At 34.8% G+C, this 13781-nt stretch overlaps 1 protein-coding gene across 2 annotated transcripts in view; it reads right to left on the bottom strand.

Annotated features, from left to right (window-relative positions):
• Positions 1-13781, bottom strand: part of VPS13B (vacuolar protein sorting 13 homolog B (yeast)) — an 873819-nt gene that overhangs the window by 749919 nt on the left and 110119 nt on the right. For both annotated transcript variants that reach the window (XM_011931782.1, XM_011931791.1), the window contains exons 9-12: positions 5388-5483; positions 4977-5099; positions 4386-4523; positions 3357-3444 (exon numbers count right to left, since the gene is read on the bottom strand). In XM_011931782.1, the coding sequence (XP_011787172.1) occupies positions 3357-3444; positions 4386-4523; positions 4977-5099; positions 5388-5483 (445 nt within the window). The remainder of the gene's footprint in view (positions 1-3356; positions 3445-4385; positions 4524-4976; positions 5100-5387; positions 5484-13781) is intronic.

A 13781-nucleotide genomic window follows, 5' to 3' on the forward strand; every position in this document is an offset into this window, starting at 1 on the left:
CAAAAAGAAAAAAAAAAAAAAGAAAGAAAGAAAGAAAGAAATATCAACAGAGTAGTTATGAATGTAGGCTCTAGAGCTGGATATGTTGGGTTCAAATCCCACATACTATGCATGACCTTGGTCCTTCTTAATTTACCTGTATTGAGTTTGCTATTTCCTCATCTTTAAATGGGGATAATTTTACCTACCTTATAGGGATATGAGAATTAAATAAGCTAATACATGTAAAACACTTAGAACAGAGTCTTACATTTAAAATCAATAAAAATTAGCTATTATTATCACCATGATCATCATCATCCTATAAGTAAATATGGATTCATAATGAGAAACATAAACATATAAACACAGCTACCTAAAAAGCAAGCAATAAATTAACAATTATTTGAATGAATTAACATATTTTAAAGTATATTTGACATTCACAAATTAACAGTGGAATTTTATTATTTTATTATTTCCACCCTCTCCCCCCAAAAAAAATCCGCTTGCACAACTAAGAAAGTAGATGCATAAGTGGCAAACCAAAAGCAAGACAGTGGTTCTCACAAACCTCAAAACAGCAGTCTCCTCCAGTAAAGGAGGAAGAGTGTGGTAGAAAAGAAACACATAGGAGGCTTACTGGATACTAACAATGTCCTGTTTCTTGGTGTGCATGAAGAATACACAGGTGTTCAGTTTTAAATTCTTTGCTGTTCTGGACATGTGTAATATTCCAATGTTTTGTTTTAAAAGTTAAGGACTATGATATCTGTAACACTGTATACTATTCACGGAAGTGAAAAATATGAAAAACTCCAAAGTTAACAAACTACTGGCTTCTCAGAAGTAATATATAAACAATCTAACAAACATAAATCATGTTTCTATCTTTTAAAAACTGCAGGAGAGGCATATATACAAATAAAGATATTCTGTGCTAGGTTTCCTTTGCTTGAAAGGTGACTACTAGATATTCCAGCTCCTCACAAGATACGGAATCTACAGCACATGCATAAGACATTATATTGAACAAGAGGAAACCTACCAGCTTACAAGTGGCAACTACAACACCATAATAATTTGCAACACTATTAGAACATAAGACTTCTGAGTTGCACTTTCATATATATAATTAGCTAAGGAATATTCACACTTCAATGCCCACAGTTATCTCAAAACTCATCTTTTCCTCCAAAAATTTTCCTTTCTTATCTAGCTTTCTTAATAGTTATCACTATCCACCAAGCAACTCAAGACCAGAATCTAGTAAACTATTTCAATTTCATTTTTATTTTATTTTATTTTATTTTTTTGAGGCAGAGTCTCGCTCTGTGGCCGGGACTGGAGTGCAGTGGCTGGATCTCAGCTCACTGCAAGCTCCGCCTCCTGGGTTTACGCCATTCCCCTACCTCAGCCTCCCGAGTAGCTGGAACTACAGGCGCCCGCCACCTCGCCCGGCTAATTTTTTGTATTTTTAGTAGAGACGGGGTTTCACCGTGTTAGCCAGGATGGTCTCGATCTCCTGACCTCGTGATCCGCCCGTCTCGGCCTCCCAAAGTGCTGGGATTACAGGCTTGAGCCACCGCGCCCGGCCCAATTTCATTTTTAAATAAACCAATGTCAGGCCCATGAAAATTATCAGCAGAGAATTAAATCCTGTGATTGCAGTAGAAACTATAGGATTACAGTGAAAGCAGGAAGACCAGTAAGAAAGCTTTAGAACCTAACTGGGTGCGGTGGCTCACACCTGTAATCCCAGCACTTTGGGAAGCCAAGGTGGACGGATCACTTGAGATTAGGAGTTCAAGTCCAGCCTGGCCAAGATGGCAAAAGCCCGTCTCAACTAAAAATACAAAAATTAGCCAGGCATGGCAGCGCATGGCAGCCACTTAGGAGGCTGAGGCATGAGAATCGCTTGAACCCAGGAGGCAGAAGTTGCAGTGAGCCGAGATCATGCCACTGCACTCTGAGCAACAGAGCAAAACTCTGTCAAAAAAAAAAAAAAAAAAGCTATTAGAACCTAGAGATGATGGTACCTATGAACTAGATGCTAGTCTGTATGGTAACAGTGATACCACTGTTATCATCTGTGGACCAGATGGCTAGGAGCGAAGGAAAAAGTGTGTCATGATGACTACCAGGTTTCTGGCTTGAGCAACAAGAAGATAATAGTACAATTTTCCAAGAAGAGAAGCCTAAAAATAGAGAAGCAGAGGTAGTAAGTGGTCATAGGAATATTTATTAATAACTCAATTTTGGACAAAATCAGTTTTGAGATACCTGAGACAGACACAGAGGTAAAAATGTCAAGTATGCATTGGATATTTAATTCTGAATCTTAGAGAAGTCTGGACTAGAAAATGCAAATCTGGGTATCAACAACATATGGAAAGTACTTAAATCCATGGAAAAGAATGAAATTACCTTGGGAGAAAGTTTAGGGAAAGAAATTAAGGATTGACCAACGAAACCATCAACATTTAGAAACCATTCCAAAAGCAGAAGCCAGAAAATTACTGCTCTTTCCTTCTTTCTTCACCAAAAACAAATTTACTTCAAGATCAACTCTGAGAAGTTTCAACCTCTCAAGCAAAAGCTGTCATTTTTTTTTTACCCACACTTCTTCTAGTTTTCTATATTACTCTTCTTAGCATGCTAAATTATAATCATTTACTTAAATGCCTAGTTCAACACCACCTATTGGCTCCTTAGGAAATGTTTTGGTTTTCATTGTATTCATCTGTACCTAACATATCACCTAATACACTGAAATCATTTTTTAAAAACATGAAAAAGTCACCAAAAAAAAGTGAACCTATCTTCACTAACTTTTCAACATAAAAAAGACTGAAAAGTACAACATTATATATTGATATAGAAGTAAAAAAAAAGTTGAAAATTTTTAAATGTCATTTATTTCCAAAAAATATAAAATAAAACAATAATAAGATACATAATAAAATAACACAATCTATGCATCTAAAGTCTCTGGAAGATTTTCTATTTTTCTGATTGATACAACACATTCTTTTTAATTAAAAATTAGTACCACCTTCAAAATGTATTTAGAAAAGGTTTATTCTTTTTAAAAATGTAATGTAATATAAAATTTGATATATCAGAATCATAATATATGGTACATATGAGAACAATAGGTTACATAAAATATCTTCAATCAGCTATATAAAGAACGGATTTGAAATGACAAGAATCTAAGACAATTCTAACATGACGTTAAAATTAAACCACTCCCCAAAGCGCTAGAGGTAAATCTTATGTAGCAGAGTACAACCAGTCAAGGATGAACTGATTCTGAGGAAGGCTTTGTTTCAGTTGTTCAAGAAATGGCAAACATAAAGGAAAGAAGCCAATACCTTTGCCACTAGTGTTCTCCATTGTATACAGGTAATCCATATAAAAAGCCCCAAACCGTTGCATTCCAGCTATCTCAGTGTATGTCTCCTGTCAATGAAGCAATGCAAACAGAACAAACATTGTATAAAAGAAACTTTTGAGTTTAAAGCTTGATAGGTTAGACACATACCCTTATATAGAATGTATAACAACACAAAGGATTACCAAAAGAACAGAGGTTATTCTAAGAATTTACTTCTAAGAAAGGTAATATTACATCTATTACAGACCACACAAAAAGGACATCCATAATTTTATGAGACATTTTGACCACTTTATTAATCACATCTAGTTAATAAATAACTACAATAGATGAGATAGTATACTCCTGACCTTTATCACTATCACTAAACTGTCTAATAATGTACACTCTCAAATAGAATTAATCCTTAAATACTTCAATACACTTACATGAAACAATTCAAACACTAAAGATATACTAAAATATTCTAAATGTATGTCAATTATGCAAGTAACATTAAGTATTTTAACAATGAAAGTAAATCTTGATAAAAAGGAGTAAAATGTAAATTATCCTATTGCACTAATCTTCAGGTAATTATCTGAATTTTAACTGATTTCATAAATGTATTAATATTCCATAAACATATTAATATATTCTTACATTTAAAAAATACTAAGAAGCATACATAGTAAAAGGGTAAATTCCTCATTTCTTCCCATCAATCCTACATATTAAAAGTAACAAAAATTAACAGAGGTAATTCAACATGTTTCTTCCATGATTATTTTTGAAGCAGGGCATAAATAAGCAAAATATGTTTACATACTAAATAAAAGTAAAGATCTCTGTGCACTCCTCAAACATTTCTACATGTACACGCTGTATAAATGCACTCTAAATGTTTTAATAAACAATTAGCATTCAGAAGGTATTATGTGAAAAGAAAGCTAGAAATCACAAGTATTCACACAATGTGTCCACCCAAACATAGCCTAGAATTTGGTTCAAATATATATTCTCTGACCTTATGATGAGTTGAATCCAAGATAAATTCTGCACGAGTACCATTATTTTCTGGGCTTCGGTAATCAAACAATGAATTTGTAAGGTATGTGAAACCTTTAGTACTCAAATTTTCACCACAAATGAAGAAACAGGCTTCCTGAAAACAAATGCAAAATTTTTAACAGGAAGAAAAATCATTAGCCTGTTAAAATAAAACCTTGATTTTATGATGCCCATTTACTAGTCAAAAGAAATCACTAAAACAGAAAGATAAGGAATGCTGCTACTCCATTTTCATTGACTATTTTGGCTAAGAATATTTTAACAAACCAAAAGGAAACTCCAAATAACTGCCATAAACAAAAAAGAAGAAACATTCATGAATTAGAAAGTAGTTGGCACTACTGTCCAAGTGTTAGGTGCTACCAACTTTCTAAACTTCCCTGAGCTGTATAATTTCTTGCAGGGGAAACACAGGGAGAAGTAGTAAAGCTCCTCTCTCAAGCCTGAGATATATATAGTCTAACAGATATCATATGGTTAAACACTTCAATAAGCACTTAATTATTCCTATATCCTATCCAAAAAAGGGTGGAGGTAAGGGACTTACAGTTTCACTTCTATTCATATTCTCTTCAAAATCTTTAACACCCATAATTCCTTTAAGGCACATGGCTCTGCAACCAACAAACCCAATCTGGCAATCAAAGAAAGGTTCTCCCATCATAAGGGCCTATAAGAGGAAACGAAACATTAGAACTAAGAAATTGAATTTAATAAAAATGTTAGAGGCTTTCCTCTTAGAATCTCTAAATTAGTTAAACATCTTTAGAATTATGTCATTTCTAAATTTATTCTATACTATTTATTTATACTATCTAAGGGATAGTAAACTCTATTAAAATAAGAAACATCTTCCTTGTATTTTTAAATATACTACATCTGATAAAAACACATACTTATAAAATACTAAACAAAGAACATAATATTTAAAACTACAGGTCCAATATTGAAAGATTACCTCAACTGTAGTTCCTTCTTGTTCCCAACACAATACTTCTTTAGATTTTACTTTCTGTGGGCTGTAATAACTACTCTCAGCTTGCATTTCTGTAAGCTAAGAAATATAAGAATATTAAGTAACTCAAAATTAGTATTAAAGAGCAATAAAGTGTCATTGTTATGATTAATTGATCAAAACAAGGCCAATTTTAAGATTCAGGAAATTTAATTATTAAGCAAGAAAGCAGGTGCAACAAAAACAGCTGTAACAGATTATCCATGGTATAAAGGTTGAATATGTTAGTCTCAACATATATAGAGAATTTAAATACTTTTTAAACTCCTTCTTAATATTGTTTTAAAAAGTGAAAGCTATGTGCAATAACAGTCCCATACTCATAAAATAATTCATGTATTCTGCCAAAAATTTACATAGAGTATAACCTCAGTTCATTTTATATTCACTAAAACATTCAACAATGTGTAGTTTCAGTCATTTCCAAGACTTCTCACTATTTGAAATAAAAAAGAAAGTGGTGATGAAATGCAAAAAGATAAAATAGGCTCTTTCTAGTTCCTATGAAGGAAATAGAATGAAGGATATTCTTTTCAAAATATGTTTCCTACTAAATCTCATAGACTCATTCAGTCATGCAACAAATGCTTTTTGAAGGCCAGCTAGATAAGAAGTAGGGGCAAACCTCATTGTATTGCACTCTGCTTTATTTCACTTCACAGATACTGCAATTTTTACCAATTGAAAGTCTGTAGCAACCCCGCGTTAATCAAGTCTGTCAGCACCATTTTCCCAATAGCACATGCTTACTTTGTGTCTCTGTGTCACATTTTGGTAATTCTCCCAATAATTCAAAATTTTTCATTATTATTATCTGTTATGGTGATCTGTAATCAGTGATCTTTGATGGTACTACTGAAATTATTTTGGGGCACCACGAACATGTCCATTTAAGACTGAGAACTTAATAAATGTGTGTGTTCTGACTGCTCCACTGTCTAGCTATTCCCCTCTCCCTTCTTGAGCCTCCCTATTTCCTGAGACACGACAATATTGAAATTAGGCTAATTAGTAATATTACAATGGTCTAAGTATTTAAGTGAAAGGAAGAGTCCCTGTCTCTCACTTTAAATCAAAAGTTAGAAATGATTAATCTTAGTGAAGAAGGGATGTAAAAGCCAAGACAGGCCGAAAGGTAGGCATCTTGAGCCAAACAGTTGGCCCAGTCATTAAGGCAAAAGAAAAAGTCTTGAAGGAAATTAAAAGCGTACACACAAGTGATAAGGAAGTAAAACAGCCTGTTGATATGGAGGAATTTTAAGTGATCTGGATAGACAATCAAACCAGCCACAACACTCCCTTAAGCCAAAGCTGAATCCAGAGCAAAGCCCTAACTCTTAAATTCCATGTAGGCTAATAGACATAAGAAAGCTGCAGGAGAAAAGTCTGACAGTAGCAGAGGTCTGTTCATGAGCCTTATGGAAAGAAGACGTCTCCATACCATAAAAGTGCAAGATAAACAGCAAGAGTTGACATAGAAGCTGCACACAGTTACCCAGAAGACCTAGCTAAGATTTAACAAAAATGGCTACACTAATCAACAGATTTTCAACATAGACCAAAGAGCCTTCTCCTGGAAGAAGATAAGATCTGAGCTAGAGAGAAGTCAGTGCTTGGCTTCAAAGCTTCAAAAGACAGGTAGATGCTCTTGTTAGGGGCTAACATGTCTGGTAACTGTAAGTTGAAGATAGAGTCCATTTACCATTCTGAAAATCCTAGGGCCCTTAAGAATCATGCTAAATCTACTCTGCTTGCGCTCTATGAATGGAATAAAAAAAAAAAATGACTGAATGACAGTACATCTGTTTATGGCATGGTTTACTAAATATTTTAAGCCTATGGAAACCTACTGCTCAAAAAAAAAGGACTCTTCTTAAAATATTACTGCTCACTGACAGTGCACCTGGTCACCCTACACATCTGATGGAGATATACAAGGAGATGAATATTGTTTTTCATGCCTGCTAAAATGACATCCATTCTGCAGCCCATGGAAAAAAACCAGTATTTAACTTAGGCCCAATAAATGTTCTTGAACTAAAAGTTACAATTTTAAGCACAGTGACTTCTCTATATTGAGTATCAATAACTTTAACGTTGAAGTTCAAGTCTTATTATTTAGGAAACACATTTTGTAAGGCTATAGCCACCATAGATAGTGATTCCTAGGCAAAGAAAATCAAAAACTTTTTTGAAAGGGTTCACCATTCCAGATTCCATTAAGAACATTCGTGATTCATAGAAGGAGGTCAAACGATCCACATTAACGAGAGCTTGAAAGAAGTTGATTTTAACCCTCCTGGATGACTTTGAGGTGTTCGAGACTTAGGTGGAGGAAGTAACTACTAGAGAAGTAGATTTAGAAGTGGAGCCTGAAGAGGATTTGCTTCTTATGGATAAATAAAGTAAGTGATTTTTGAAGATGGAATCTACTCGTGGTGAAGATGCTGGGAACATTGTTGAAATGACAATGAATTTAGAATGTTCTGTATATTTAATCGATAAAGTAGCAGTAGTGTTCGAAAAGGACTGACTTCAATTTTGACAGAGGTTCTACTCTGAGGCCAGACACGGTGGCTCACGCCTATAATGCCAGCACTTTGGGAAGCCAAGTCAGGTGGATCACTTGAGGCCACGAGTTTGAGACCAGCCTAGACAATGTGGTAAAACCCCATCTCTACTGAAAATACAAAAATTAGCCAAGCGTGGTGGTGCATGCCTGTAGTCCCAGCTACTCGGGAGGCTGAGGTGCAAGAATTGCTTGAACCCGGGAGGCAGAGGTTGCAGTCAGCCAAAATCATACCACTACACTCCAGCCTAGGTGACAGAGAGACACTCTGTCTCGAACAAAAATAGTCCTACTCTGAGTAAAATTCAAACAGCATCCCATGCTACAGAGAAATCTTCCATGAAAGAGTCAATTAATGTGGCACACCTCACTGTTGTCTTATTTTGAGAAACTGCCTCTGCCACTCCAACCTTTAGCAACCAACATCCTGATCAGACAGCAACCATTAATACTGAGTCAAGACCCTCCACCAGCAAAAAGTTATGACTTGCTAAAAGTGCAGATGATTGTTAGCATTTTTTAACAATAAAGTACTTTTAATTAAGGTATGTATAGTGTTTTTAGACATATTGTTGGACACTTAAACTACGGTATTGTGCAAACATAACTTTTTATGCACTGGGCAAAACAAAAAATTTCTGTGACTCGCTTTATTGCTATAGTCGCTTTATTGCAATGGCATAGAACCAAATCCACAATATCTCTGAGGTACACCTGTACTAATCTAGATACTAACAAAACAAAAAATTCTTACTCCCCAGATGCTTACAACAAATTATTTATATGTTTCAAAAATTAAATAAATTATTTTTCAAAAGTACTATTTTAAATGCAACATGGTATCCTGGTTTGAATCATGGTACAGAAAAAAGATATCATGAAATTCAATTAATGTTTAAAATTTAACAGTAATGCATCAATGAAGGTTTCTTAATTTTGACAAATATGCTGTGATAACATAATAATAAGGGAAACTGGGTAAGGATTATAAGGGAACTCTCTACTATCTTTGCATCCTGTCTGTGATTCTAAAATTATTCCAAAAAGAAAAGGTTACTTTTAAAAAACCGTACCCAGCCTGTGTTTGCCAATTATTTACTTCCCCTCATTCTTAGGAAATAGATATACTCATCACTTTTAAATGCAAAGGCAAAGCTCACTTTTTAAAAAAACCAGTATTTAACTTAGGCCCAATAAAAGTTCTTGAACTAAAAGTTACAATTTTAAGCACAGTGACTTCTCTATATTGAGTATCAACTGATGATTCTCATTATTTATGATAAAGCTTTTTATATTTTATATTTTTATGTAATGTAGGCTCCTATTTCTTGGATGTTTCTAGTACTTATATATACAATGTAGCTATTTTAAAGTACAATTCTGTCATCTAGAATGATTACTGAAGTAAACTTGAATTTTTTTAAATTGATCCCTCTTCAGCTGTTTACAATTATTAGAGAGAAAATGCAATTAATTGATTAAAAGGACTCCTGTGGTGGCTCACACCTATAATCCCAGCACTTTGGGAGGCCGAGGCAGGTGGATCACGAGGTCAGAAGATCGAGATCATCCTGGCTAACACGGTGAAACCCCGTCTCTACTAAAAAAAAATACAAAAAATTAGCCAGGCGTGGTGGCGGGCGCCTGTAGTCCCAGCTACTCGGGAGGCTGAGGCAGGAGAATGGCGTGAACCCGGGAGGCGGAGCTTGCAGTGAGCCGAGATTGCGCCACTGTACTCCAGCCTGAGCAACTGTGCGAGACTCTGTCTGAAAAAAAAAAAAAGACTCGCACATTACAAGAACTATTTTAAACATTATTAGAAAAATGCTAGATTTAATTTGGCATGATTTTTGCTGGACTGATCAACTGTTCGAAATGCTATTGTAGAAACATGATCTTGTTTTCTTAACCAAAATATGAACCAGAAATTAATTCCAAACATTCTTCAAATCCAAGCTGAACAATGAATTCTAATGCTTTCCTCCTTAATATCAAGGTATCTCCCTAAGAGAAAACTTTGAGAAACATAAATGTTCTAAAATTATAAAAAGATTTTGACAAATACTGCCCAAAAAGTCTAAAAAGTTTTATACACAAATGACTATTTTGTTTTGTTGTTGTTTGCTTTTGTGTTTTTCACACAAGGTCTTCCTCTGACGCTCCAGCTGCAGTGCAGCAGCAAGATCATGGGTCACTGCAGCCTAAAACCTCCAGGGCTCAAGCGATCCTTCCACTTCAGTTTGCAGAGTAGCTAGGACTACAGGTGCACACTACTGAACCTGGCTATTTTTTTTTAATAAAGATGGGGTCTCACTATGTTGCCCAGATTGGATAAATGCCTATTTTGACTGATTTAGTTGAATATAATTCCTCTCAACAATCAAGTTAACAGAAATGTGTCAGAATAATCTCAAACTTAAAAGTAAACAGGCAAAAATCACCAAAAAGGACAATACCTAACTTGCAATCCTTGACTTCCCTCAAAAACTTCTACAAAAATAAGTGCTTTATTCTGATCATCTAAAACTGAAAATGTATCTTTTTTTTCTTTTTACAAAATGTCAGACTATTTTTTTTTTTTTTAAGGAGACACAGTCTTGCTCTGTCACCCAGGCTAGAGTACAGTGGTGCAAACATGGCTCATGGCAGCTCAAACTCCTGGACTCAAGCAATCCTCCCACCTCAGCCTTCTAAGTTGCTAGGATTATAGACAAGCACCACCATGCCCTGCTAATTTATTTATTTATTTTTTGTACAGACAGGGTCTCACTATGTTGCCCAGGCTACATGTCAGGACTCTTGATGTTAACAAAAACTGACAATATATCCAACAATATTTGTCAACAGTTGCCTTTTTATTTTTTAATATTTTATTATGTTTTAATTTTGAAGATGAATCCTTATCTCTTTAATTTAATCAATGCTAAATCAGTGAATTACAAAAATAATTTTTTCAGTAGAATTGAGAATGACGTTAAGATAGTACAGCTAATATACGCATTATCTTTTGCCCAAACTTTAAAAAATTAAATCAATCAAGTTATGACACAAACTTTAGTTGAAACTTATTTTCTATTTTTCAACTTTTGTCATATTAGAAAATACTGAATTATCTTAAGTAGAAAAGTCTTTAATATTTATTTGCAAATTTTTTTTTTTTTTTTTTAGTAGAGACAGGGTTTCACCATGTTGGCCAGGCTGTTCTTGAATACTTGACCTCATGATCCACCCGCCTCAGCTTCCCAAAGTGCTGGGATTATAGGTGTGAGCCACCGCGCACAACTATTTTCAAGTATTTTATAACTTGCCATCTATTGTAGTTATAAATTGTGTAGCTTTAGTACTAATACAAAGAAAATCTACGCTAAATTTAAAACCATGGTAACAGAAACATTTTTTTTTTTCCCACTGCTATAACCCCACAATGTAACAAGTTGCCTGGAATAATACCTACACTACTATTTCAAAAGTTTAGGTCATTTCACATGGATTTATCTTCTTTACAAAAATACAGACATGAAAGAATAAATCCACAAAAAATGAAATTGGAGAAGAAATAAAACCTGAAAAATTAGTCCATAAATTTTTGTAAACTGAAAAGCAGATGAAAAGGTGGGCAGATGTATGGATAATGGATGGATGCACATACTAATTCAAAAAATAGATATTTGTAGAAAACATACCAGGTAATTTCTAAGTGCTGAAGAAACAACAAATCTTTTTTTTTTTTTTTTTTTGAGACAGTATCTTGCTCTGTCACCCAGGCTGGAGTGCAGTGGCACAACATTGGCTCACTGCAACCTCCACCTCCTGGGTTCAAGCAATTCTCCTGCTTCAGCCTCCCAAGTAGCTGGGATTACAGGCATCCACCATCACACCAGGCTAATTTTTGTATTTTTAGTAGAGATGTGGTTTCACCATGTTGGCCAGGCTGGTCTCGAACTCCTGACCTCATGATCTGCACACCTCAGCCTCCCAAAGTGATGGGATTACAGGTGTGAGCCATTACGTCCAGCCCAATAAATCTTTTAAAATTACCACTTAATAAGTTTTAGTGTAATATCAAAAGGAATATCCACAATTTTTGAAAAGGCTATTAAAATACCCCTTCCTTTCCAAATAAATATCTATGTGAGGCTAGACGTTCTTCATATACATTAATTAAAACATGTCCTAACAGACTAAATACTGAAGCAGACACGAAAATTCAGCTATCTTCTACTAAGCCAGACATTCAAGATATTTACAAAAATAAAACCAATGCATGTCCCTTACCTTTTAAAATATAGCAATTTTACTTTTACTATAAAATGATATTCACATCAACATATAATAAATTTATTTAAAAATAAATAAATACATATTTTAAGATTTGTTTTAATTTCTAATACCATAAATATGAGTAGATGTAATCTGAATAAACAAAATGCCTCAGAGTTCTCAATAATTTTTAAGAATGCAAAGGTTTCCTGGAGCCTTGAGATCAACAAGTTTGAAAACTACTGGTCTATAAGTTGCAATAAAGTTAATGAGAAATGACTGCATCCTAGAGGTACAGCTGATAGAACATGCTGACTGATTAGATGTGGTGGGAGAAGAAAAGATACTGATAAATGTTAAGCCTGAGCAAATTGGTAGATAATGTTGCAATATAATGAAAGGTAAAATAGTGGGGGTGGGGGGGTGCACAACTGCAAAGAAAAATCAAGAGTTCTGTTTGTGTTAAGTATCAACCAGATATGAAAGTGGAAATATAAAATAGGCAGTTGAATTCTAGAGCTCAGGGAAAAGTGAAAAGTGGAGACACAAATTTGATAGTCTATTAGCATCTATATCATGATCGAGTTATATCACCTTGGGAGTGTGTACACAGAAAAGATGAGAGGACCAAAGACCAAGCCCTATATGCCAACATTTAAAGGTCAGACAGAAGAGGGGAAGCACCAAAAACGAGTACAAAAAAGTCCCTGGTAACCCAGACATAATTTTTTCTTTTCTTTTCTTTTCTTTTTTTTTTTTTTTTTTTGAGACAAGGTCTTGCTCTGTCACCCAGGATGGAGTGGCAGTGGCATGATCTCAGCTCAGTTCAACCTCCACTCCTCCAGCTCAAGCGATCCTCTCACCTCAGCCTGGTAAGTATCTCATACTACAGGCACACGCCATCCTGCTTGGCTAATTTTTGTATTATTCTGTACAGACAGTTTCACCATATTGGCATGGCTGATCTGGAACTCCTGGGCTCAAGCGATCCGCCTGTTTTGACCTCCTAAAGTGATGGTATTATAGGCGTGAGCCACTCTGCCCGGCAATAAAATTTTTAAAGAAAAAGGAGTATATCCCAAAGAAACTCTTCTAGATATATATGTCAGAAGATCTGTACCGGAACATTTATATCAGCATTTTTCAAAATATAGCAAAATATATGGAACAGACTGTAAGACCCATCATCCTTCTTTCTTAGACCCATAAATCAATCCCACATCATTCTACTAGTTGTCTGAAGATTTAATTTTGGATTCAGTCCCACACTACCACTGTCATAATTCTTGGTGATTTCAATATCCAGAGAAATGATCATTCCAAAAGTCTGATTTCTCAGTTTTTTGACCTTCTATTCTGCATTGATCTTGTCCTCCAGATTATTTTCACCATCACCCTAACTAAAGCAGCAGAATATGACCAGAAAATATATACAACCACAACGACTGGTATATCTTCAAATTCATGATCACTTTTGTGTAGTAGGTCCTTAGTGTCCCTAATGAACA

This window comes from Colobus angolensis, unplaced genomic scaffold, assembly GCF_000951035.1.
Source record: "Colobus angolensis palliatus isolate OR3802 unplaced genomic scaffold, Cang.pa_1.0 Scaffold121, whole genome shotgun sequence".
Classification (NCBI taxonomy): Eukaryota; Metazoa; Chordata; class Mammalia; order Primates; family Cercopithecidae; genus Colobus; species Colobus angolensis.